This window comes from Panicum virgatum, chromosome 4K, assembly GCF_016808335.1.
Source record: "Panicum virgatum strain AP13 chromosome 4K, P.virgatum_v5, whole genome shotgun sequence".
Classification (NCBI taxonomy): domain Eukaryota; kingdom Viridiplantae; phylum Streptophyta; class Magnoliopsida; order Poales; family Poaceae; genus Panicum; species Panicum virgatum.
In genome coordinates, this window is record NC_053139.1 from 43746540 (window position 1) to 43774197 (window position 27658).

The following is a 27658-nucleotide window of genomic DNA, read 5'->3' on the forward strand; positions in this document are numbered from 1 at the left end:
TGCATCTATTATCATTGCTTTCCGCCAGGGGGTACGTGACGAGAAGATGCTCGAGAAGTTGGCGACGCACGAGGTGGAAAGCATCACTACGCTTTTCTCCCTGGCAGACAAGTGTGCCAGGGCCGCTGAGGGTCGTGCATGGCACTCAGCCCCCCAAAGCGGAGACGCCAAGGCTGGCGGCTCCAGTGCTACCGCGCAGGGTGGTGGCAAGAAGAAGAAGAACAAGAACCGGAATCGCGGGGAACTGCAACCTGGTGGACCAGTCGTTGCAGCGGTGGCACCAGCGGCGGCGCCGGCTACGGCAGCAGCGACTGGGGGCCAAAATGCGCATGGCAAATGCCCTCACCCGCAAGATGGGAGCGGAGGTTCATGCCCTCACCCGCAAGATGGGAGCGGAGGTTCATGCCCTCACCCGCCACTGCTTCAGGGCGTCTGGCGAGGCTGCCTCAGCCGAGGGGTTGCGAAGCAACTCCCTAGCCGCTGCCAGCGCTCCGCCGCTCGCAGCTTGTGAGGGGGCCCTTGATGGGCGCCCTGACTGTTGCCGGCGAGCAGCGCGCGCTGCCGCCGACGGTGGCTGCTCCGCAGGCACAGTTGCCCCTGGAGGAGGAACACGAGAGGCATGTGGCGTGGAGGACGCCACACCCTCCGTCATCTCCACGTCGTCCACGCGAACCATGGGGACGAAGAAGAGATGAACTGCGACCAGCTAAAGAGCACCCTACCTGGCGCGCCAAATGTCGTGGTGCTGCAAACCATAGCCGGGTGGCGGAAGGCACCCGCCCTAGCCCTGAGGGTGTGTACTCGGGGGTTAGCTGGTCTTAGATCAATCTCACTCAAGAACACGATGGACACAGCAGGATTTAGAGTGGTTCGGGCCGCCGGAGCGTAATACCCTACGTCCACTGTGTGTTGTATTGCCTTCCCACGAGAGTGAGAAGGTTGTAAGAGCTTGAGTCTGTCTGGAGCTGTCCTGTTCACAGCGAGTGCCTCCCTTTTATATCTCAAGGGAGGCGCGTACATGGCTGCCGGGACCCCGACAAGTGGGCCCAGCGATGCGGTACAAAATATAGTATTGTTCATCATTATGGCGTTGCAGGCAAAGGAGATCTTTCTCTGGATATCTTTGCCTGCTCTTGGAGTCTCCCGTTCAGCATGTCTAGGCGCTGTCTTGTCGGAACGGCGCCCGTCGTAGCCAGCGGCGTCGCCTGCCATGTAGCTGAACGGCTGTGTAGGGAGCGGCGTAGGCGGTATGATGGAAAGGTGCCGTGCCGTCGTATCCATTTAATGCGGCTGACGGGCTCTGCGCGGGCGCGGCACAGGCGGCTGCACTGTGCACCTTGGTAATACGCGGTGCACAGCGGGGCCTGTCAAAGGCTGTCCCGCGTGCGCTGGCGGCAGAGCATGCGTCAACCATCCGCATTAAATGTGGTGGGTGGGCGAGTCCCCCTTGCGGAGGACTCGCGCATGAGCCCGCGCCCGTGCCCCCGGGACACGTGGCGTCTCCGGACCTCCGCACGGTAAGGGGGGTCCGGACGGCGCAGGAGGCCCCGGACCCCTATGGGGGGTCCGCGGCCGGGCTGTCAGCTCAGAGCTTCTATCCCTTAGAGACACGTGGCGTCTCCGGACCGATCCCCAGGCGGGGAACGGGTCCGGGGCCGTTGGCCTGGTGAGGGAAGAGCCTGTCCGGTGGAGCCTGGCTACTCCGTCCTTACGCGTAGTTACGGATAACTACGAGGGTGCTGTCTTGTTGCGGTAAGAGTGGGTACCCCTGCTACAGGGTACCGACAATGGCCCCCGGGCCCACCTTGGGGGAGGTACGAACCCGCAGGTGGGGCCACTACTGTGATTTGGCTCTGCATAGCCTGAAGTTTCTTGTTGCAGAGGTCTTGACTGGCCTTGACCATCCATCGGATTGTTCGCTGCCTCATCATATCGCAACGGCTTATTGACTCGTGGCCCCCACGCACAGTGGTACACCTAGTCATGCGCGCGACGCTCGGCATTCTTGCGGCCAGAGTAACCGGATCATTTACCACCGGCGCAGTTCCCGAAAAGCTCGGCCACGCCAGCGCTTAATGCGCGCACGCCAGCTCGGCTTCCGCCTCGCTCCGCGCGCGCGTGGGCAACGGTTTAGATCCCGTCTTTTCGCACCCTTGTTCGTTACCCGCTCACCCCGCCAGGTGGGCCTGGGCCCCCATGTCATGGACTGGGCGGTTAACTCCAGGCGCGGGCGTCGCTTGGGTTCTGGCGACGGTTCCGGAGCGCGCCGGTTGAATCGGGCTTATAATGGGATGAATCCGCATTCCGCGGTTACTTTCCCGCATTCGCCTTCTTCCTTCCAACCTTTGCGCCCCTTGCCTTCAAGCTTTCCTCGCCCCTTGCTCCCCCACACAGGTCGCTTCTTACTCCACCGAGAGATGGGGTCCCTTGTTCATCCCCGCCGCTACCAGACCAAGGGAGAGTTGAACACAGTGCGCCGTCTGCTGGGATGGAGTGCTCAGGAGACCGGCAGGGGGGTGCGAGCAGGCTCGGTTCCCCTTGGCAACCTCCGCGCCGGGGAGTTTGTGCTATTTATCTCGCACATCTCCACCGGCGTGGGACTGCCGATTTCTTCGTTCCTGCTGCTGCTGCTGGAAGGCTTCGGCCTCCAACTTCAGCATCTGACGCCGCACTCCCTCCTCCTGACGTCCAACTTTGTGCATTTATGCGAGATGTTCGTGGGAGTTCGGCCCTGCGTCATCCTCTTCCGCTATTTCTTCATTCTGGTGAGGTCCGAAAGGAGCAAGGACGAGGTGGGGGGGTACTACTTCCAGGTGAGGAGTGACCTGGTGACTCCTTACATTCCCGGCCTTGCTGGCGGAAAGTGAGAGGAGTGGCGCAGGGACTGGGTGATCGCCACCACTGAAGCCAACGAGTGCCTCGCCCTGCCGACCGAGGGGCCCGCCTCCGACAAGGCATCCTGGAGGGCCAAGCCGTCGCTGCAGCCGGAGTTCGACTCCGTGCTGGACAAGATTAGGTCACTGGCGGAGAGCGGCCTCACCTCGTGGCACGTGCTCGGAGACTTCGTGAAGCGCCGGATCGCTCCCTTGAAGCAGCGGCCATGTCCTGCGTGGAACTTCACCGGCCTCAACGACTGCAGCAGGACCCAACGCGGTGAGGGGAGTGACCTGACTCAGGAGGCCTTGGAGGTTCTGGTGCGGAACGTGACTGGGGACACCTTCATCCCGGAGAACCTGATCCTCCCACAGAGCATAGTCCCCCTCTGCGAGGACTCCGCGAGGGTGGCGGTGCTGGCAACCTTGCCGACTCTGGACGACGGGGGACTGGCCCCACGCCAGACCGGAGGCGACGCGAACCGCGGGCTCCGGATCCCTGGTGCATCCGGGGATCAGGCCACGCTGAGCGCTGCGGGACCCGGCGCCACCACGAAGGGGAAGCAGGCCGCGGCTAGCAGCGCGGCCGCAGCCGGCTCCAGCCGGGCACAGGGCAGCTCCAGTGCATCGTCGGGCGACGCGGGCCGGCGCAGGCTACTCCGGGGCGACGGGACCCTGGTCTCGGAGCCCGCCGCGAAGCGCCAGAGGTCTTCTGAGGGTGCAGGCCAGGGTAGCTCCCGGGCTGCCGGCCCTCACGGGCCCTCTGGGGCGACTGGACCACCACCATCGCCGCCGAGGAATTCCTCCCGCCGGCAGCAAGAGCAGCAGCAGCAGCAGCCGCAAGAGCAGCGGCAGCAGGCACGTGGGCGGCAACAGCAGCAACAGGTGCGACCCCGGGTTGCGCCCATGCCGCAGCCCCAGGGACAGCAGCAGCGGGAGCAAGCCCGGGTTGCGCCTGCATCGCAGCTGCAAGGGCAGCAGCAGCAACAGCAGCAGCAGCAGCAGCCGCAAGAGAAGAGGCCCGGGCTCCGGGGACGCTGGATACCCGGTACTTCTGGGTTAGTGTCATCCTACTCTCTTCCCTTGCGCCGGTGCTCTGTTTTATTTTTTGAAGACTTTTCTGCTTTGTTACCAAGGCTCCTCGCCCCAGCGGCTCTTCTACCCTCGCCGGCACATTGGCAGGTGCCCAGGCGTCGGCGGCCTCGGCGTCGACAGCGACGGCGACAGCAAATGCGGTACCCACAGGTACGGCGACCTGCTGCTAGCTTCGTGGCGTATGTCATGATGCTGACTGGTGTGTCATTTTTAGACTCCGCAGCGCACAACGCGGCAGCGGCGACGGGGGCTCTGGTGCTGGGCGCAGCCGCGCCCGATACGGCGACAGTGGAGACGCCGGTGCCGGGTGCTGCTGCACCCGATGCCGCGGCGACTGAAACGCCGGCTCTGGGCGCGGCGGCCCCCGGCGCTGCGGCGGCGGAGGCGCCAGTGCTGGGCGCAGCCGCATCCGACGCCGCGGGGGCTGAAACGCCGGCTCTGGACGCGGCGGCCCCCGGCGCTGCGGCGGCGGAGGCGCCAGTGCTGGGCGCAGCCGCATCCGACGCGGTGGTGGAGATGCCGGTGCTGGGCGCAGCCGCACCCGACGCGGCGGCGGCGGAGGCACCGGAGCTGGGCACGGCCGCACCCGACGCGGCGGTGGCGGAGGCACCGGAGTTGAGTTCGGCCGCGCCCGACACGGCGGCAGCGGGGGCGCCGGAGCTGGGCACAGCCGTGCCCGACACGACGGCAGCGGGGGCGCCGGAGACAAGTGCCGCAGCGGAAGCCCCCACTTCCAGCTCCGGTCCGGTTGCAGAGGAGGAGTTGGAGGTGGTCTTTGGCCGGCGGCTCCTGCAGCTCCAACTCCCGGAGGAGGATGCGACTCCCCTTCCCCAGGTGCTGTTGCAGGTTCGGCGGTCGATCGAGGAGGCAACCTCTTCCGCTGAGGTGGCCTTCCGGCGGGAGTGGTCTGCCCTGGAGAGCGAGCGGCAGCGCCTCTCCGGCTGGCACACCCGCCTGGAAGCGCGCACGAAGGCTGAAGCCTCCCTCGCTGCGGAAACTCGGTCAAAACTCAAGGTGGACCAAGAGGCCTACCGAGCCAACCTTAAGAAGGTGTTTGACCGAGAGTTCGCAGTGTCAAACCGAGAGAAATCCTTGGCGCAGCGGGAGCAGGACTTCACCCTGGAGGTTGTTGGCTTCGCAGCTCAGCGGTCCGACCTCGAGGCTCACCTCGCAGCTCAACAGTCCGAGCTGGAGGCTCGCAGCGGGGACCTCGAGGTCCGGAGGCAGGAGCTCGACGTCTTCTCTGCGACTCTGCGGGGATGGCGTGAACAACTGCAGCAGAGAGCCCGCCAGCTAACCGCCGACGAGGCGGATTTGGAGGAGGGCCGGAAGTCCCTCGCCAAGCGGGAGGCTCACGCCACCGGCATAGAGAAAGAACTTGGGCGCCAGCGTGAGTCACTCAAGAAGTTGAGGGACCGGGCGGAAGAGAGGGAGGCCGAGCTCGAGGAAAGGTCCCGCGGGCTCGAGGAAAGGTCCCGCGTGCTCGAGGAGAGGTCTCGCGAGGTGGAGGTGGCGAAGGCGGCCCTGGACACCCGGGTGCAAGAGGCGGTCCGGGAGGCGGTTCGGAAGCACCAGGAGGACCAGCGCGCAGGAGCCCAGCGGATCACTGACTGGGCGGCCGAAGCGAGCCTCGCACTGGTGCCATTTGGGATGAGCCCAATCCAGGTGGCGGAGCCGCCAGCTTCGATAGCTGATGCGCTCCCAGTGCTGAGCTCTGCTTCGGATAGGCTCCAGCGCCTGGGGCCGGTCCTTGCTGGACAGCTCGAAACCGAGGGCCGCGAGCTGATCCGGATGGTGGCGGAGCACATCCTGACCTGCCTCCGGAGCCACGACCCGACCATCTCGTTGGCGCCCGTGGTCGATGGCCCTGTAGCGGAGACAGAGGCCGCCGCTCGGGACAGCGTGCAGGAGGTCGTTGACTTCGTCGCCTCCTACTTCAAGCGAGAGCCTGCAGACCCTTGAGCTGGGCATTGTATCTTTTTCCTATTGCATTATGTACTAGCTGAAAATTTTTTGAAGTAGAAAAAACTTCAACTTAGCTGTTTGTCAGTTGTTGATTTGCAGTATGCAGCACCCCGGTAGCACCCCGGTGCCCTGCCCCCCTGGCAGATAGGTTCAGTTGCTTGGACCTGTCTGCCAACTGGGTCGTAGAAGATACTCCGGACCTCCTTGGCATAGGGCTGCATAGCCTGTAAGACGAGCAAGCGCCTTGTTCCCTGTGTAGTATACAGGAGTACAGATAGAAGAATCAAGTTCGCTTAGATAGTAGCAACGATACTGCATCTTAGCTGTTTGACACATGCAGAATTCATCCATGATGTCTGGGCCAAAGCGGATGCCCCGGGCCCCCTGGGAGAGAGACTCAGTTGCCATGAGTCTGTCTACCATCGAGACTGGCTCTTATCCTGCATGAAAGCTTTGAAGCGGATACCCGGACCCCCTGGCAGATAGGCTCAATGGTTTGAGACTGACTACCGCTAACCTGTGTACCACTTCAAAGTTATAGCTTAGTAGCAGACCCGCGGGGCTCATTGCTAACCAATCTCAGGCTGGTTCCAGGTCCAGGGCTCTAGATGCACAGGCCCAGGTAGTTCAGTGCTTGCTTCAGAGTGGTGGAGTGCGTAGGCTTATGGTACGGAACCAGGCTAAGGCACTACACAGGGCTCCGGACAACTCCAGGAAACAGCACGATCCTTCCGGACCTGGCTTCAGCGTCCCAGACCCTCCGCAGCAGTGGGTGAGGTCGCTTTGTTGTACTCGATCCTTTGAGATATAGAGCTGGACATGCCGTGTTGGACTTAGGAAGCCAACTCTTGAGCTGGAATGAGGTCCGGGCCCCCAATTACCCGGCTCCAGGTACTAGAGCGCTCGTTACAGGGTGGTGGAGTGTGTAGGCTTTTGGGTACGGAACCAGCTAAGCGGCTACACAGGCTCCGGACCACCCCTGGAAACAAGTACCCGCTCCCCAGAGTAGGTCCCTAGGGGTCCGGACCCCCCTCCAGCAGCAAGAGGGTCCAGATCTGTACGGCAGTCCAGCAGCTCAATGCAGATCTTAGTTGTAACAACAAGAGTAGAGGTTCCCGCGGGGGTTAGAAAGGTGAGAACTCCGAGAATCGAAATGCGTAATTTAACTTTGACACAAAGACAGAACTAGGAGAAAATCTTTCCTTTGCAATCTTGATGTACATGGCTTGCGCGATGGATGCCAGAGGCCGGTTTTACAAGGTCGGACCTCTACCGCTCTGAGCCGCGCGTTAGCCGGTGGTGCGATGGATGCCAGAGGTCGGGTTTACGAGGGTGGCCCCCAACCGCTCTGGGCCGCACACTAACTCTATCTTATTACAAAGGAAAGGTTTATTTCCCTGCTCTGCCTAGGTGTAAAACTTACGCAGATGCTCTATATTCCATGGGTTGGGCAGCGGCACTCCATCTTCTGTGGCGAGGCGAACGCATCCGGGCCGGCATACCTCTGTAACCCTGAAGGCCCCCTCCCAGCTGGGGGAGAGTTTGTGGAGCCCTGCTCGGCTCAGGATCCGTCTGAGGACGAGGTCGCCAGCCCGGAGCTCCCTGCTGTGCACAAACCGTTGATGATAGCGCCGGAGCGCCTGGTTGTAGCGTGCGTTTCGGATTGCTGCTCGCCACCTTCGCTCGTCAACGAGGTCCACGTCGTCGCACCGCAGCTGCTCCTGCATGGATTTGTCAAAGGCCTGGACTCGTGGTGAGCCCAGGTGAATTTCTGGGGGAAGGCATGCTTCAGCCCCGTAGACCAGGAAGAACGGAGTCTCCCCGGTGGCTCGGCTGGGTGTGGTCCGGTTGCCCCATAGTACGCATGGAAGCTCGTCAACCCATTTGGCACCATGCTTCTTCAAGCAGTTGTAGGTGCGGGTCTTGAGTCCCCTGAGGATCTCTGCATTCGCTCTCTCAACTTGTCCATTGCTGCGAGGATGTGCTACGGACGCAAAACATAGCTGGATGCCAATGTCCTCACAGTACTCTTGGAAGAGCCTGCTTTTGAATTGGGTCCCGTTGTCCGCGATAATGCGGTTTGGGACGCCAAATCTGCACACAATGGACCTGAGGAATGCGACTGCCGATTTCTTAGTGATATTCACCACAGGAGTAACTTCCGGCCACTTGGTGAACTTGTCGATGGCGACATAGAGGAACCGGTACCCGCCAACAACCCGGGGGAATGGTCCCAGGATATCCACACCCCACACAGCGAATGGCCATGAGGGCGGAATCATCTGCAAAGCTTGAGCCGGGGTGTGTATTTGCTTTGCATGGAATTGGCATGTTTTGCAGGACCTCACCAGCTCAGCCGCATCCTGGAGTGCTGTCGGCCAGTAGAAACCATGGCGAAAGGCCTTGCCAACAAGCGTGCGAGAGGAGGAATGACTTCCGCACTCACCTCCATGGATCTCCGCGAGCAACTCGCGGCCCTCTTCCTGGGAAATGCACCGCTTGAGGACACCGTTGGCGCCACGGCGGTAGAGATCCCCTTCTACCACCGCGTAGCGTTTAGCCAATCGGACTATGCGCTCAGCGGACACATCGTCATCTGGGAGGATGTTATCCTTCAGGTAGTCCCGGATCTCGGAGATCCATGCATCGGGAGCTCCCTGAGTAGGTGGGTGTGGCCCTGCGAGGTCACCAGGATCCTCAACAGGGCACACGGCCCAAGTTGGGCACCACAGGAGGAGCGTTGCCGGGACCGCTGGCTTTGAGGTGCTAGCTTGATCCCCTTCACCCAGGTCGGCAGGCTGGGCGGTAGGTCTCAGCAGCCGTCTTTCGAAGACACCCTCGGGCACGGGTGCCCAGGTAGATGCTCTCGTAGAGAGATCATCTGCTGCTGAGTTGTGCTCGCGGGGAACATGTTGTAGTTCCAAGGCGTCGAAGTCCTTCTCGAGCTTCCTCACGTGTATGAGCTATGCCGCGAGCTGGGGATTGTTGCAGTTGCAATCCCCTCGGACCTGCTTGATGATTAGCTGGGAGTCCCCCTTCACCAGGAGCTGCCGGACCCCCAATGAGAGGGCTTGTGTCAGGCCAAAGATCAAAGCTTCGTACTCCGCCATGTTATTGGTGGCCTTGAACTCAAGGTGCACCATGTACTTCAGCTGATCTCCGTTTGGGTCGATGAGGACCACACCAGATCCGGCCCACTTTTTGCGGGCGGACCCGTCGAAGAAGAGTGTCCAGTGGGGCTCGGTGAAGACTGGTGCCCTGATTTCCGGCTCCGGGGGCCCAGCGTTGACGACCGGACCCCCAGAATTACTTGGGGAAGGAGTCCACTCTGCTATGAAATCAGCCAGGATCTGGCTCTTGACTGCATGGCGTGGCTGGAATTCCAGTTGGAACTCGGCCAGCTCTGCCGCCCACTTGGCGATATTGCCTGTGGCGTTGGAGTTGTGCAGGATCGCTCTTAACGGGTAAGAGGTCACTACGACAACTCGGTGTGCCTGAAAGTAGTGGCGCAGTTTCCTGGACGCAATAAGTATCGCATAGATAAGCTTATGCGTCTCAAGATACCTGGCCTTTGCCTCGTGGAGGACTTCACTGACGTAGTAAACTGGTTTTTGGACGGTCCGAGCCCTGGTTACCAGGTCCGGGTCGCCCCTATTCACCACATCAGATCCTTGGGCCCCCAGTGACTCTGGGTTCCCACTGGCACAAGGCTCGTCCGGACCCCTTTGTGCGGGGTCCGGGGCTTCAGGCAGAGGTGAGGCTGACGGGCCCCCGTGTCCGGGGTCCGGCTCACCATCTTTGGCCGGGGAGACCCTGGTGTCCCCCTGGCGAGCTTGCTCCATCCTTTCGGCGACCAGCACCATGCTGACTGCCTCCGCAGACGCAGCAAGATACAGAAACAACGGCTCACCGGGTTCTGGAGCCACCAATACTGGCTGCGAGGTGAGGTGCTGCTTCAGCTCCAGGAAGGCCTGTTCAGCCTCTTCGGTCCAAGAAAATGGACCGGACCTCCTCAATAGTTTGAAGAAGGGGAGGGCCCTCTCAGCTAGCCTCGATATGAAGCGACTAAGAGCAGCGAGAGATCCAGTGAGCTTCTGGACATCCTTGATGCGGCCAGGAGGCCTCATTGCTTCGATCGCCTTGATCTTGGCTGGGTTTGCCTCGATGCCTCGATGTGAGACCAGGAAACCCAGCAGCTTCCCTGCTGAGACGCCGAAGATGCACTTCTCGGGATTCAGCTTCGTGCGCGTGGCGCGGAGCCGGTCGAAGACGAGGGACAGGTCCTCCACTAGTGTTGACCCTACCTTAGTCTTGACCACAATGTCATCGACATAAACCTCAACAACATCTCTAATTAGATTACAGAAGGTTTTGTTCATAGCTCGTACAAACGTGGGTAAGGCATTCCTTAGACCATACGGCATGACAATGTAGCAATAAAGCCCATCTACTGTTACAAAGACAATATGCTTCCTATCCTCTCTAGACATCTGAATCTGGTGGAAACCAGAGTATGCATCTAGGAAAGACAAAAGGTCACACCCGGAGGTGGAGTCCATGATCTGATCGATACGCGGAAGAGGGTAGGGGTCTCTAGGACATGCCTTGTTGAGGCTGGTGTAGTCGATGCACATCCGAAGCTTCCCGTTGGCCTTTGGGACGACGACCGGATTGGCCAACCACTCAGGGTGGTGGACCTCCTCGATGAAGCCGGCATGTAGGAGCTTATGGACTTCTTTGCGGATGAAGTTTTGTCGCTCCACGGACTGCTTCCGAGGCTTCTGGCGCACCGGCGTGGCGTCGGGGTAGATCCTCAGATTGTGCTCGATCACTTCCCTGGGGATCCCAGGCATCTGTGACGGTTCCCAGGCGAACACGTCGACATTTGCCCGGAGGAAAGCGATGAGCGCGTCTTCCTATTTCTCCTCCAGGTTCCCCGCGATGCAGGTGGTCCTGGTGGAGTCCGCTCCAATCTGCACCGTCTTCACGGGAACATGGTCCGGATCGGACGGTTGGACCTTGGGAGCCTTTGCAGGCGCCTTAGGTTGCGAGGTGGACGGATCCTCCTCGGAACGTGCAGCCTCTGCCGCCAGAGCATGCAGTCTCTCAACTGCAGCGACGGCAGCGGTGCGGTCGCCCTGCACGGTGAGGACTCCGGCAGGGGAAGGCATCTTCAAGACCAAATACCCATAATGAGCAATGGCCATGAAGCGGTAGAGCGCCGGGCGGCCAATGATGGCGTTGAACGGGAGGTTTACTTCCGCCACATCGAACAGAACGCTCTCTGTGCGGAAGTTCTCCTCGGTCCCGAACGTGACCGGCAATGTGATGCTCCCCAGAGGGAACACCGGGTGTGGGCCCACCCCAGAGAATGGGCGAGAGGGAGTCAGCTTGGACTCCGGGATCTGCAGCTGCTTCAACGTTGCATAGCTGATGACATTGAGGCCTGCCCCACCGTCAATCAGCACGTGATAGAGCCTTACGTTGGATATGACGGGAGCGGTGACTAGAGGTAGTACACCAGCTCCGGCCATATTCTCTGGGCAGTCGGATGGCCCGAAAGAGATGGTGGTGTTCATCCACCTCTGGTGCGGCGCCGCCTTCGGGACCCCCGACTTCACCGAGAGGACCTCCCGGCGAAGGGTCTTCACGTCCCGCTGGGAGACAAGCTCCCAGCTTCCGCCGTACATTACGTACAGCTTCTTGCGGCGGTCGCCATTGTCAGAATCGGAGTCGTCGCCGTGGTAGACGCCCTTCAGCTCTCGAGGGGGGGATTGGTACCCCAGCTCCTTCTCCCCGGCGGCGGCCCCGCTGTCGGAGGCCTTCTCCTTGCCGGCCCGCTGGCGAGGAGGAGGTGAGCCGTCTTTGGAGGACTGCTCACGCCGCCCACTGACCCGCTTCGCGAGCTTCTGGATCTCGCGGCAGTCAGCGGCGCTGTGGCGTGCGGTGGGATGCACTGGGCATGAACCTCCACTCCCATCTTGAGGGCGAGGGCGTTTGCCATGCGTATTTTGGCCCCCAGCCGCTGGTGCCGCAGCCGGCGCCGCCGCTGGTGCCACCGCTGCAACGACTGGTCCACCAGGTTGCAGTTCCCCGCGATTCCGGTTCTTGTTCTTCTTCTTCTTGCCACCACCCTACGCGGTAGCACTGGAGCCGCCAGCCTTGGCATCTCCGCTTTGGGGGGCTGAGTGCCATGCACGACCCTCAGCGGCCCTGGCACACTTGTCTGCCAGGGAGAAAAGCGTAGTGACGCTTTCCACCTCGTGCGTCGCCAGCTTCTCGAGCATCTTCTCGTCACGTACCCCCTGGCGGAAAGCAGTGATAATAGATGCATCTGAGATACGAGGAATGGTACCCCGTACCTTGGTGAAGCGCGAGATGAAGGCCCGGAGCGTTTCTCCGGGTTTTTGCCTCACGGCGTGGAGGTGTGCCTCCACTCCATGCTGCTGGTACGCACTGGCGAAGTTCGCTGTGAACCTCGCACAGAGCTCCTCCCAGGACTGGATCGTCCCAGGTGTGAGGTTCATGAGCCAGGTCCGGGCTGGCCCAGACAAGGCTACATGAAAGTAGCTTGCCATGACGGCAGCGTTACCACCAGCCGCTGTGATGGCAGTAACGTACACCTGCAGGAACTCCGACGGGTTAGTGGTACCGTCGTACTTTTCCGGCAGGTGGGGGCGGAACTTGGATGGCCATGCCACTGCTCGGAGGTGGTCCGCCAGCGCAGCGCAGCCCACCCCAGCAACCGGTGCGCCTGGCTGTATCCGGGCGTTCACCGGGGGCTTGGGTGCCACTACGTCCAAGTCGGCATTGAGGTTACGGCCCTCAATGTTAAGACGGCGCTCTCGCGCCCTCTCAACGGAGACGCGGGCATCCTCTCCCGCGCACCGGCGGTTGAGCTCCGCCCGCAGGTCTTCTGTTCGTGCACCCCTCACAGTAGGGGAGCGCACGGACGCCGACGCACCGCCCTGACGCTGGTGGTAAGGTACCACCGCGTTGCCAGGCTGAGGTCGTTGCCCAGTCCTTGCAGAACTGGGGGAGGCCTGAACCAGGTGGAGGAGACGGTCAACGTCGTCCCGCCACTGCTTCAGGGCGTCTGGCGAGGCTGCCTCAGCCGGGGGGTTGCGAAGCAACTCCCTAGCCACTGCCAGCGCTCCGCCGCTCGCAGCTTGTGAGGGGGCCCTTGATGGGCGCCCTGACTGTTGCCGGCGAGCAGCGCGCGCTGCCGCTGACGGTGGCTGCTCCGCAGGCACAGTTGCCCCTGGAGCAGGAACACGAGAGGCATGTGGCGTGGAGGACGCCACACCCTCCGTCATCTCCACGTCGTCCACGCGAACCATGGGGACGAAGAAGAGATGAACTGCGACCAGCTAAAGAGCTCCCCTACCTGGCGCGCCAAATGTCGTGGTGCTGCAAACCACAGCCGGGTGGCGGATGGCACCCGCCCTAGCCCTAAGGGTGTGTACTCGGGGGTTAGCTGGTCTTAGATCGATCTCACTCAAGAACACGATGAACACAGCAGGATTTAGAGTGGTTCGGGCCGCCGGAGCGTAATACCCTACGTCCACTGTGTGTTGTATTGCCTTCCCATGAGAGTGAGAAGGTTGTAAGAGCTTGAGTCTGTCTGGAGCTGTCCTGTACACAGCGAGTGCCTCCCTTTTATATCTCAAGGGAGGCGCGTACATGGCTGCCGGGACCCCGACAAGTGGGCCCAGCGATGCGGTACAAAATATAGTACTATTCATCATTATGGCGTTGCAGGCAAAGGAGATCTTTCTCTGGATATCTTTGCCTGCTCTTGGAGTCTCCCGTTCAGCATGTCTAGGCGCTGTCTTGTCGGAACGGCGCCCGTCGTAGCCAGCGGTGTCGCCTGCCACGTAGCTGAACGGCTGTGTAGGGAGCGGCGTAGGCGGTATGATGGAAAGGTGCCGTGCCGTCGTATCCATTTAATGCGGCTGACGGGCTCTGCGCGGGCGCGGCACAGGCGGCTGCACTGTGCACCTTGGTAATACGCGGTGCACAGCGGGGCCTGTCAAAGGCTGTCCCGCGTGCGTCGGCGGCAGAGCATGCGTCAACCATCCGCATTAAATGTGGTGGGTGGGCGAGTCCCCCTTGCGGAGGACTCGCGCATGAGCCCGCGCCCGTGCCCCCGGGACACGTGGCGTCTCCGGACCTCCGCACGGTAAGGGGGGTCCGGACGGCGCAGGAGGCCCCGGACCCCTATGGGGGGTCCGAGGCCTGGCTGTCAGCTCGGAGCTTCTATCCCTTAGAGACACGTGGCGTCTCCGGACCGATCCCCAGGCGGGGAACGGGTCCGGGGCCGTTGGCCTGGTGAGGGAAGAGCCTGTCCGGTGGAGCCTGGCTACTCCGTCCTTACGCGTAGTTACGGATAACTACGAGGGTCCTGTCTTGCTGCGGTAAGAGTGGGTACCCCTGCTACAGGGTACCGACAGGGTGACAAATACACCCGAAGGATAATTGGTGCCTTCCGGGACCTGTAAAGAATCAAGGAGCTCACATTCGGGAGGCCGAAGGTGACAATGGATCACCTGGAAGCACAAGCCCAGGGATCAAGACCTACGAAGAATCAAGGAGCTCACCTTCGGGAGGCCGAAGGTGACGATGGATCATCCGGAAGCACAAGCCCAGGGACCAAGACCTACGAAGCATCGGGGAGATCACCTTCGGATGGCCGAAGGTGACGAATGATCACTCAGAAGTACAAACTTGAAGACCAGAACCTGCGAAGGACCTCAGTACCCGAAGGATATTGGGGACAGAATGCAACCCAGACGAAGGACATCAAAACCTTCGTCGGTAATGGGAATGCGTGTAAAACGTGAATACGTGAGAAAGTCGGATTTGTGAACCTCTCACCTTGTAATTTTATCCTGAAACCGTTTGTAAGTGAGCTGTAAATGAGTTGGAAGGGGGCAATTTGTGGAAATCTGGCCGAGGGCTAGAGTATAAATAGCCCGCTCTCTCTATAGTGTAAAGTGTTGAATTTTTTGGTGATTTGCTGGAGAATTAAGAACCTATTTTTATTGTCACTTTCATATTGTTCGTGCTCCTTATTTGGACACGCAAGAAACAAAGATCAGTAGCTGGATGCGATCGATGCACACCACACTTCCACAGTGCCTCCTGATACTGCTCACGCAGAAAATAGAGCTGTTGCCATGGCACATGGCCATATTGGCATGGCATTGAAGAAAGGCAAGCAGGCTGCAAGAGTTATTGGGCTTTAGGGATGGGCTTGTTACAAGGCCGTCGAAAATTATCAGGCCCATCGTTAATCTTCTAGTCTTCATAATAATACCGGCCTAGCCCGCCGCCATGAGTCTTCTGTCCAACCTGGGCCTTTTTTTTTCAACATCCCGTTTCTTCTCCTCGAATCGCCCAGCAATTTTCCTCCTTTTTTTGTTCTTTTTCAGATTCGATAATCTGTTTCCTTGTCATTAAACAGAGACGATGTTGCGTGGCAATCCAGCACTAGCCACCAAAACCTCAGCGCTGAATCATGGCTGCAATAGTTGCGGCGCTGTCAAGTCCGCATCGCGCGGCACAGTACGAGGTCCGAGGCCTTGGCCACCTGCTGAGCAGGACGCCCCCGATCGAGCACCTGTCGCGGCTCCTCCGTCACAGAAGGCCCCCGGCCCTTTTCATCACGAGCTGCTGAGCCGCCCATGATTACTGCGGCGGCTAGCGGCGGCGACCTCGAACGACGGCGATCCCCCAGCCAGCTACCCGATCGATCGGGGGGCTCCCGCGCCTTCGATCGCTCTCCACGTACTGTGGCGCGACGCCGTCGACGGGGTCTCGCCGTCGAGGTCGCCGTCGGCCGTACTACGTCGTCGCCGCCGCGTTGATTGCTCGCGCGAGCCCAGGCCGGCCGCCATCGGCGCGTGGCTTTCGCCGATGCGTGTGGCCCGGCGAAGCTCTGCAGCGGCCAACCATCTGCGCCTGGGGAGGATCGTCGATCTGAATCGCTGAATGAGCTGTGGTGCACACACCTGGCCTGGATGATGAGTCTGCGCGGCTTCTTCTGCAGCGGTGTGTACAGGGCCACGGGCGCCGAGAGGCGCCAATAATTGGGGCTCGCAAGAAGAGAACAAACGTGCACTTACGAAATGTCAACAAGGAGGGTGACTTCACTTCACAAACATACACTAGCAGCATAATCATGTATAAGAACAAAATAGTCGTATTATATGCGCTGTCCGCAATGCAAGTGCAAGGCCTGCTGGATAAGATCATAAGAAAGAGCATCTCTCCAGGGAGCTGGCTTAGCAGTCGGATTAAACATTAACACCACGCAGGTGATGCAAGTCTGATAGCTACTCTATCTCGCAGCTTGCTGCTCTCTGCCTCTCTGAATCCACACGGTCAGTAGTTCGAGGCAGCAGCTAGTAGGCACCTAGCTATGCTATGCCACCTAACGCCAAGAACTTTTCACGCAGGTAGGGCAGCAGCGAATGGTGAAGACTGAAGACTTCTGAACTTGTGATTCCTTTCTTCAGACTTTTGAGTGTAAATATTATTATTTTTATATCGTTGCACGAGCGCGTAAAGTCGATCAATCAAAGCAACAGCCCTAGTCGACTCGACTCGATTTCTTTGTCAAAAAATTTCGCCTCGGATGACCTCAGCGCGTGCCGAATTTCCCTCTTCGTTTTTTCAGAGAGAAGCGATAGGATGAGAGCAGACGGCGACCCGAACGAACCCCCTCCTCCCTCCCTCTCGTCGCATCGCCGGATTAGGTAACCTGCTGCCGGCTTCCCGCCCACGAACGCCTTGCTCTCTCTCTCGTCTCATCCCGCGCACGAATGGCGCATTGATTACGCGCGCCCGCACGCGCGCGCGGCGCCGTGATGGAGAAGATCCCGACCCAAGCGTGTGCGGTGGCTGTGGCCGGTAGGCAGAGTCTTCAGAACCGGCGCCATGCTGTGTGCCAGCGCGTGCCCTCCGGTTGTTCTTTCAGGCGGATTCAGGTTTGTGATCAACCGCCATATACTATATGCAGAGCTGGATCGCCGTATAGTTTGTGATCACTGTTGACATGTGCGGCCAACAGGCCATTGTTCATCCCCTGACCCTGAAGACACGGCAGCCAGCTCTGGAATCGTATGTTCTTCTCTGAATTTTTCTTCTGAATATATACTATATGCAGAGCTGGATCGCCGTATAGTTTGTGATCACTGTTGACATGTGCGGCCGTACACGATCTGCCAGTCTCAGATTCAGACTTTCAGAGCGTCTGAATTTTTCGTGGAGCTTCGATGCCCCGGCCTTCGAGCGACGCCGACGCATCCGCATGCATGATGGCGCCGGTCTCCTGCGTAGGTACCGGTCGTTGTCGGCCGCTCTACCCGCGCCAAATAATCAATCGCCATTGCAGGGAAGGATCAGAGCTCGCCAAACCTACCACTGTTGGATAATATGGGCAAGAGAGCGACGTGTCGTCTCTGCTGCTCGAGGTCGAGGAGGAGAGAACGGTCGCAGTAACGGCGGCCCACTTGAGCTCGTCGGACGTGGAGAGAATTTGATGCGTCGTATCATACATAGTACGCTCATTATTAAGAAAAGGGCCAGTTTACTGTTGGTGCAATGGCCGTCGTAGCTGATCGCAGAGATCTTCAGCCCTGTGACCCTGTCTCGGCATCGATCCTGGCCACTGGCGATGAACAGGCAAGAGGGATTGGATATCTTGATGATTCTGCTCGTCTGGGGATAAGAGTCCAAAAACCGTGAAGATTTTTTTTGGCGGTATTCTTCTCTTGCAAACATCTGAATTCTTCCCAAATAAACCTGGTGCTGATCGATATCTCTGAAATTTCCTTGGAGCTCCCTTTTTAATGTCCGGCTGGTGACAGTGATGTGTGCAGGTTGTATTCTTCTGGTAAAAACCAGATAGCATTGCCCAAGTATCATATTCTGAATTCTGGTTGCGATCTTTTGCGTCGTTTGACCGGGCAGGCGCCTTCTTCTTCAAATGGAAACCGGCACAGAAAAGGGATGACTCGTCCGAATCAAGTAGACCTGAATCAAATCCAGAACTGGTAATCAAACTGCGGACGGATGAACCTTCAGAGTTACGATCTGTGCATACTGTAGCTGCATCACCCACGTATAGCTTTCACGCACGCACGTATGGGCGTACGTGTGCGCGCGGCCACCTAACGGCATTGACTCTCGTTTCCAGGCTCCACTTGTCTGACGAAACGGTTTGCGTATTCTGAAGAACGATTCTCTCTCATCATCTGTGACCTGTTATCTGCATTGGAGAATTAATGAGGAACAAGTTAGGTGAGGTCTTCCTTCCTCCTCTCCCGTGTGAATGAATAATACCTGCAGCCGTATCATAACATCAAGTGGCGAACTGTCTTGTCCGGGCTGCTCGAAGACCACCTACTCATTGGACTGGACCCGTTTACTTGACCTAAAAATCATCAGTGGCTGCATGCCAGAGGCTACTTCGGATTGTTTGTTCTGATGAGCATGAACATCTGGTACGGTTCAGAGCCTAGCATCTACTAGCAGGCCTGTGCTTCCTTTCCTTCCAAGGAGCCAAAAAATAAAAAATCTAGCAGCCATCAGAGCAAGCAATTCAGAAGTCGGTATATACTAGTACTGTTTAATTATTTGCAGGAGAAATCTTGTCATCTCGAAGATACATGAACAGTGGCATCAAAAGAGGTGCTTTAGCTTTACACCAGCTGTATGTATGTATTTTGGTCAGAGTACGCAAATGGCGGCTGTGCTTTGTGACGACAGAGACGGTTATTGAAAAGAAAAAATCAAGGCAGTCTAGTCGTGGCACACAGCAAGACTGCGGCCGCTGCTTTTTCAGCGCACGCGTGCGTCTTCTCTCTCGATCGAACGGCAAATTGACGGCTCCCTCTCTCCATTTTCACCGTCGGTCTAGGCGTCTAGCTTTAATTTATTCCTCCATGGGATGAGAATAGATGCGCGCATGAGCTCGTCGTTCCGATCCGTTTCGACCGGCGATGATGGCTCGATGGATGATGCATCGATGCTCGATCTAGACGAGGCCGGAACCCGTGCACCGGCTGAAAGAGGAAGGAATCGTACTAAAAATACGCTGGGAAAAAGATGCCCCGTCAGTTGCATGTTCATCATCTCATCTCGCCAGCTGCCTGAGAGATGCTGCGAATGCGTTGCGTTGCGTCCATGGCCAATTTGGCCACATGACGGTATATATATCTCTGTTGCTAGCTAGTGTACTGACCATGACATTTGGGGTCCACAGGAACGAGCCGCGCCTGCCTGCCCGGTAAGCCTTGCGCCGCCTGCTGCTTTCAACTAAACTGCCAGGTGCCGAGGGGGTGGGACCCTTGGTGTCATCGCCGGCCTAACTCCGCCCTCGTCTCCTCCGCCTCCGGCCAACCTAGCGCAACCGCCGAATCTCCTGGGGCTCTCGGCCGCAGTCGACATGGACGGGGACGATGAAGATGATGATGTGCAGCGGCGGCCAGGTCGTTACAAAACCGCAGCAGCATCGTGTCGAGCGGCAGGCAACCGACAAGTGGCAAACTGTTTGGGCATCTCCCTTCCCTGCCACTGCCTCTGCCACATCCCCTACGGCCCCACCTTCAAGACAGTCGGCGTGTGTCTCTGCCGCTCATCAGGCCCGCATGCACTGGGCCTCTCGCGGCCGCCGGGCCCCCTTTGGGACAGCGACCCACGGCGCAGGAATCCTATCCATCTTCCCTGAGAATTTTAGTGGACATATCTTCTACTGTTTGAGATCTGTGCATCATATAGTATTGCATCTGATACACACTAGGGGCAGCAAACATGCGTGTAGCGGGCGGAAGTGGAGTAAACAGACAGCATGAGGTGGACACGTGTCGCACCATGAGTGGAGGGCGTGGTTGAGAAGTTAAACAAGTTCGTAACTTCAAATCATATTTTCTCTCGAACCATTAATCTGATTGACATTCCGTTTGAACCAAAATATTTTTTAAAATTAATGGAACAAAACAAGATCCAATATGTTATTTTATTTTTTATTTTAGAATTTCAACATTTCAACATACTATCATAACATTTTGAATAGGTCATTTCAACATATGTAGTATACTATTTCAACATTTATTCTAAAAATGTTGAATTGGTTTATCCAAAGTGTAGGATTAGTCTTTTCAGAATGTTGAATCAATTCGAAAAAAAATATTGAAGATGGTAATACCTGAATTAGAATAGAAAAATAGAAAGAAGCAAAGCACAGCAAATCAGAGGGATTGATAGCTTGCATCTCCGCTTCTGCACGTTGTTCGTTGCACTCTTGGCCCTCTGTTTTGTGCTAGCTGCATGCAATTAGGGTGACAGCGGTCCTCCTGCAGCTAGGAAGCCCCCCCACGGCATGGGCCCCGCGAGGTGGACACGTCGGCGCGCCCGTCCCGGTCGTCCGATCGTGATCGGATGGCGACAGGGCTGGGGGGCGCGTGTGCATGTGCAGGCCATGTGATGGCGCGCTTCCGGCTTGGGGACGCGGACCGCCAGAGGCCGCGACATGGGCCGGCCTGCCCGCTTCCGCCGCCGCTCCGCTCGTCGTACGCCTTCCCCGCCCCGTCCACTACAGCAGAATGAAAATCAAATTGGCCGGGAAATTCGATTACTACTAGTGTGTTTATTTACGAAAATATATACATGTGAATTTAAACGAATATCTCCAGGAAAATACGGATCTTGTACTTCAAAAAAAAAATACGGACGTTTCTCGTCTTGTCACTCGATCTGCAGGTGTGTTGTGCTTCTATCGAACTACGTAACATACACTAGTGGAAATGTACATGTGCTAGAATTTTGCCGTTCCAAGGGTTCGAGGTCCCGGTTCTCCGGGCGGCACGTACGTGCGTGTGTGCGGCGGGCACGTGGCGGCCGGCCGAGCCGGTCTCCAGAGGAGCACACGTATTTCACCCGCAACGTACACTACCGGGAAAAAAAATACGTATCCGGCGGACGTTGACGTCGACCATCCGCTTCTTCCCCCTCCGCGTACGAATTGTTCGCCGCCCGACCGTTTCTGTAATCGGGCACGTGTTAATAATTTGCCAGCCATTAGTCTCTCCTCGCTCGAGAGACCGCATCAGCCATCAGTGTGCGCTTTATGAAACAATGGCGGTTGGGCGCGACGCGTTGCGTTCGTGTGCCGACGGTGGAAGGGAGCTACTAGCTAGCTGCTCTTAATAATGAGCTAATCCTGGTCACGATCCGATTAGAGCAGCTAATTAAATACTATATCTGATAAGAGCAGCTAATTAATTAATTAGCTTTATGATTTGTGCGGAGTCAGATGCGATTTTTTTATTTTTTTCCTTCCCTTTTTTTCTCCAATACAATTAAAGCAGGACGGGGCTACCTTTTCGGCTAGCTGGAAAATAAAGTGTGTGTGAGAAAACCGTAACGGCATGGACGGCCGGCGAACCGAATTGTTTTGGCGAAAAAATATCTCGTCGCTTTTTTCAATTCCGGTATGAGAGGCTGCCTTTGCGATGCATCACGCATGGATGGACGGATATCTCTCCATCTTCTTCCCCATCCCTCCGCTGCTTTGCCTGTACAAAAGCTGTAGTGCGTGTGTGCTACTTGGCATCTGCCAAGCATACATATCAAGGCTTTTAATGCGCCAGCAAACGGAAAAAATAAACGTCACACGTACTCTTTCTTTCTGTTGCGGATCATAGCTGAAGAGTCGGAACACACGGTCACTGACAAAAGCAGGGACGGATCTGACGGTGGGTCTGGAGGGGCTCTGGATCCATGGAGCCCCCTAGTCCCCTCATATATACAATTTTTTTACTATAGATGTACTGCGAGTAGAGACTATGTGCAGTTGTCTAGAGGTGAAAGAAATTAAAGTCCCCCTAAGAATTATTGGGAGGCCGGCCGTCGTACTGTACCCAACAACTAACAACTGGCACACAATTTTATGGGGGCGTAGCAATGCAATTGGTATGCATGCTAGTAGGCGACCATATTTTTTAGATAAAGGAATATTGAACAATATCCCGGCCTCTATATCAAAGAGTTATATTCGACCCTTATTACAAACTTAGAGAGATAAACAGGAAGCAAATTACAAGCCACAAAGCATATTACTAAACTGCCACCCGTTCCGTGCAAAGATGTCCATCACCTCCAAAGCGCGACATGCATCTGCAATCAAGACTCTGTCCTCCTCCTTTTGCAAAATCGCCCACATCCTGGTAAGATAAGTGGCCCTGAAAAGGATCTGAAGAATAATTTATTTTTGAGTATTATAAAAAACTACATCATTTCTGGATAACCAGATTGACCAGAGAAGTGCACATAAGCCCGTAAACATAACTTTTTTCTTTTCCCACATAAAACCCTGCAGCCACGACCCGAATAAATGCACAATATTATTAGGTTTTGTAAGACCGAAGGTGATAAAAATTATCCTCCAAAGTAACCTAGCCATATGACACCCAAAGAAGAGATGCACAATAGTTTCGTTATTCATACAAAAATAACATTTTTTGCTCCCCTTCCAATTACGCTTGGCTAAATTATCCTTTGTCAGGATAACCCCACAGTGGAGTAGCCAAATAAAAACTTTTACTTTCAAATGGATTTTCAGTTTCCATACGGGCTTGTTTATGGGTAAAACTCGAATATCTAATAGAGCTGAGTACATAGAACGAACTGAAAATTGGTCACTTTTGTGAAGCTGCCAGATTCCGATATTCTTATTATCTCCCAGCTAGATGTTAGCAACGCGATGTCCCAAATCCATCCAGTCTCTCATATTAACTCCCATAAGGTGTCTCCTAAACAAGACATTCAAAGGGTCTCCATTAAGCACTGTGTGAACAGTAACATGTTTGCGATGAACCAGATTGAACAAATTGGGATATTGATATTTAAGGGCCGAGTTTCCCGGCCACTTGTCTTCCCAAAATCTGGTTTATTTCCCATTATGTACCTTAAATGTCATCCATTTAAGAAAATCTTGTTTTACTGACATAAGTCCTGACCAAAACTGTGAATCACCAGGTTTTTTCTCAACCTGAGTGAGGGTTTTGGATTTAAGGTATTTATTCCTAAGTATCTATTGACAAATGCCATATTCATTAATAAGTTTGAACAACCATTTACTTAAAATGCATTTATTTTGGACGTTTAAATCCATAATTCCTAGTCCACCTTGTTCTTTTGGTCTACATAATATATCCCATTTAGATAATCTATATTTTTTTTGTGACCATCCCATTGCTAGAAGAATCTAGATCTATAAAAATTTAGTTTTTTGAGAACTTCTTTAGGGATTTCAAAGAAAGAAAGTATATAGACAAATAGGTTGCTTAAAACCGAGTTTATGAGAGTAAGCCTGCCTCCATAGGAGAGCAGCTTGCCTTTCCATGTACTCAGTTTACGTTCAAACATGTCTTCTATGATCTTTCAGTCTTTATTACTTTTTTTTATGGTGTAACGGTATTCCCAAGTAAGTTAGAGGAGTTTCCGCTACCTGACATTAAAAAATGTTCATGTAGTCAGATTCTACCTCTTTCACTTCACCAAAGTAGAAAAGTTCACTCTTATGGTAATTTATTTTGAGACCAGATAATTGCTCAAAGATAGTCAAAATGAGTTTCATGTTTCTGGTTTCATCGAAATTATGTTCCATAAAGATAATAGTATCATCTGCATATTGTAGAATTGAAATACCGTCATCAATAAGATGGGGCAAAAGACCTGAGATTTGTCCATCCTGCTTTGCTCTAGCAATTATAACTGCTAACATATTTGCAACAAGATTAAAGAACAAAGGAGACAATGGATCGCCTTGTCTAAGTCCTTTTTTAGTCTGGAAAATTTTCCAATGTCATCCTTGACCTTGACCCCAACATTTCCTTTAGACACAAAGGATTCAATCCATGAGCACCACTTCTCGGGAAATCCTTTCATCTTCAACGTTTGTTGGAGATAAGACCATTTTACCTTGTCATAGACTTTTTCAAAATCCAATTTCAAGATTACCCCATTCATCTTATTTTTGTGAAGTTCGTGAAAAGTTTCATGTAGGATTACAACCCCTTCCAAGATGTATCTCCCTGGCATGAATGCAGATTGTGTTGGTTGGATGACCTTATCCGCCACTTGCGTCAGTCTGTTAACCGCCACTTTTGTGAAAATTTTGAAACTCACATTCAGGAGACAGATATGATGGTACTGTTGAATTTGTACCGCATTATCCTTCTTTGGAAGGAGGGTTATAATACCAAAATTAAGACTATAGAGAGGAAGGGTCCCATTGTGAAATTCTACAAATATAGCCATTAAATCATCCTTGATTAGATCCCAGAAAGCTTGAAAAAATTCAGCTGGGAAACCATCCAGACTAGGTGCCTTGTTGTGTTCCATTTGGAAAATTGCCTCTCTAATCTCATTATATGAGAAATTCGCTATTAATTTCTCTTTGTCATCATCTGTCACCTGTGGTATATCCTCCCTTCTATTCTCATCCATGGTCAAATGAGAGATGTCCGAAGGGCCAAATAGACCGCGTTAGTAATCAGTGATTTATTTCTTAAGTTGTTCATCCCCTTTAATGATTTTTCTTTCATCTTCTAGCTGGAAAATTCTCGTTTTCCTATATTTCCCATTTGCAATAGGCTGGAAATATTTGGTGTTTATATCACCAAAAAGTAATTTCGTGGTCTTCCCTCTTTGGTACCATTTAATTTCTTCCTCCCGAAGGAGCTGGATTAATCTCGATTTGAGAGTCTGTTTTAAATCTACCTCCCATTGATTGAGTGTCTGGGTTTCTGGCTTTTTGTCCAACATATCTAGTTTAGAGATGAGTTTTTTTTTTCTCTTTTCTGTAGTGTCCACTTTTATTTTTGGCCCAACCTCTTAAGAATTGTCGTAGCCTTCTTATTTTATTTTGCACAAATCAAGAGCCGTGTTTCCTTCACAAATAGACGTCCACGATCTTTCTACCACTTCCCGGAAATCATCTCGAGTTAACCAACCTAATTCAAATCTGAAAATTGGTTGGCTTGCACCTCGTCTGTCACCGAAAGAGAGGAGTGGCGTATGATCCGAAGTAATTTCACGTGGTAAGGCTTGAACGGTGGCCCGTGGAAATTTGAACTCCCATTCCGTGGAAACCAAAACTCTGTCTAACCTTTCAAAAGTAGGCTCAGGCAGAGAATTAGCCCATGTGAATTTGTGGCTAGATAATTCAAGTTCTCTTAGATCTAGACTATTGATGACCGCATTGAACAAAGATGGCCATCTATCATCATACCGATCATTATTTTTCTCATTTGGGCCTCTAATTATATTAAAATCACCCCCATAAGGAATGGCAAAGACTCATTCTGACAACATTAGACTATCTCAGTCAAAAAGCTTTGCTTATGCTCATCTTGAGCTGCTCCATAGGCTGCGATAAGATTCCATTGAAAACCATCATTTTTATTTCTCAACCGAAATTTAATGTGGTAATCGCCTTGTGAAATAAAACCAATGTCAAAGATGGATGGATTAATACCCAACAAGATTCCACCGGAATGTCCCTTGGGATCAATCCAGCTCCACAAAAAATGTTTACCACCGCAAATATTATTTAATTTTGTATCCGTAAAATTCTTTCTACAAGTTTCCAGAAGAGCAATGAAATCAAGGTTCTGCTCCTTGGTAATATCAGACAGAAATCTAAATTTAGCCAAGTCACGAAGACCTCTGCTATTCCAGAAAATGCCTTTCATTTAGATTCTTTATGTTTAATTTTAATTTTTTTGTCCCTTTCTTATGAACTGGGACCTTTATCAATTTCTTTCCTTTACTGGTCTTGGATTTTTTTGTCAACATAGAGAGACAAATATCATCTAATTGACTATTGCTTTCTGTCGGACCATCCACCAGTTTATCACTATTAAAATCCTTCAAACCGACATGGTCAAGACCATCATCTTCCAGTGTATCTAATTCATCAAGATCTTTCATAAGATCTTGTTTAACTTTGGAATTAGAAATCGGAGAATTGGCTATCCTACCATGTTCGAAATCTCTAATCTCCCAAGTCACTTTTTTATGGCAAAGTCATTGTTACCCAAAATTACACCTAGATTGGTAATATTTTTGACAATGCGATTATCAGAAAGGCATAAGAAAGAGCCCAAGCAAGTACCTTGATCAAGGTTGCGTTTCGCAGTAAGACGTTGCGCCCTTGCCAACGAGTGCTCATCGAGAGATCACGCCCTTCTCGCGCTAGAGCGGCGACTAGGACCCTGCGCTTGCACAGAAAGCCCCTTCACTGGCGTCACCAAAGCCTCCTCGCGACCATCCATCTCAACGACACCCAGCATATCAGTCTCTGCACCAGCCTCAGTGGTAGAGTGACCCTCCAGGTCAGCCCCACACACCTTGTGTGGATCAGCCGCATCCATAATCATGTCACCCACCACGACTGTGTTTTCAGAGATAGCGTCCAACTGCTGCAAATGTGTAGTTGTTGCTGCAGTCACCTCTTTGAAAGCTACCAACTCGCTAGCAACACCCTCACAAGTGGTTGCAGCCCTGCTGCACACAGACTTGCCAACATCACCCAACGACTCCACCATTGAGCCTTCATTACCATCATTTTCAGCCAGGACCCTATTCGCAATCTCTTCGAATAAGTCACCTGTAACCTTGTCTAAAATCTCATGTGCCATAGGCTCAAAGTTTTTTGGCTGGATACCAGAGGCTTGGTTACCTGGCTGCCCTGCATCCTTAGCTATGTCCATATCAACATCAGAACTGTTTTTAGGACCCGAGCTAGCATTATGCTGCCTGTCCTTGAAATTTCCCCCACTCAACATGTCATCATCTCCCAATAAATCATCATTCTCATCATCATTGGTATCGTCCTTATCTCCCTGATCAGTAGATATCTCGACATATGATTCCACCCCGGGAATAATGCTATCTACCTCGATCGGGAACTCGAACCAACGGTCTCCAATGACAACACACAGTTGTTCCGGTATCGCTTTGGAGTCTAACACTGTAACAAGCACTCTGCCAAAATGAGAATTTTTAGAAGTTGCCATGTCAACCATCTGGATGGCTCCCACCATCGAACCTAGAGCCCACAAAACAGAGATTTCCCGCAGCTTGCTAGGCACTTCTAGAATACGAATCCAAATTTTTGGAAGTAGAAGCCCTTCCTGTTCTTATGACCATACCTCTAAATTCAAATGAATTTTCTTCTCTTTAATGAAAAGACCCCCATACTGAATAACCCTTTGCAGATCGTCAGCAGATGGGAGGGTCACAATGAAATCATTCTTCACTACACGAACATTCCAGTTCCAAGAACTCTGGCAAGGGATGCGTGCTTGAAGTTCTGCAATCAGCTGCTCAGTGCTCAGACAACCCCCATCCCCCATCCAAAATAATCTTGGCTGTTCTATTATCATTCACGGAATTGATAGGTGCATGTGGAATATGAAAGAAACCATTACCATCTAAAGCATGACCGACCCACCGAACAATATTCTTCGGCGGTTTCTTTGACGGACACTTCTGTTTCACATGCTCCTTACTCTCACAAATCTCACAAAATACCGAAGCTTCGCATTCCGACCTATCATGACCTTTGGAGAAACAGCGAAAACAAAACTTCGGCTTACTCTGGTCAGCCACTTTCTTCTCACCCTCCACGTCAGAGTGACTTGCTTCCTGAG

The 27658-nt window shown here is 54.1% G+C and overlaps 1 protein-coding gene across 1 annotated transcript; it reads left to right on the plus strand.

Moving 5' to 3' along the window:
• Positions 1 to 323: 323 nt before the first annotated feature.
• Positions 324 to 26145, plus strand: LOC120702265 (testis-specific gene A8 protein-like). The gene is made up of 4 exons (XM_039985985.1): positions 324 to 398; positions 4010 to 4118; positions 4183 to 4490; positions 26089 to 26145. The coding sequence occupies exons 1-4, from the start codon at positions 324 to 326 to the stop codon at positions 26143 to 26145; spliced, it is 549 nt and encodes a 182-aa protein (XP_039841919.1).
• The last annotated feature ends 1513 nt before the right edge of the window (positions 26146 to 27658 follow it).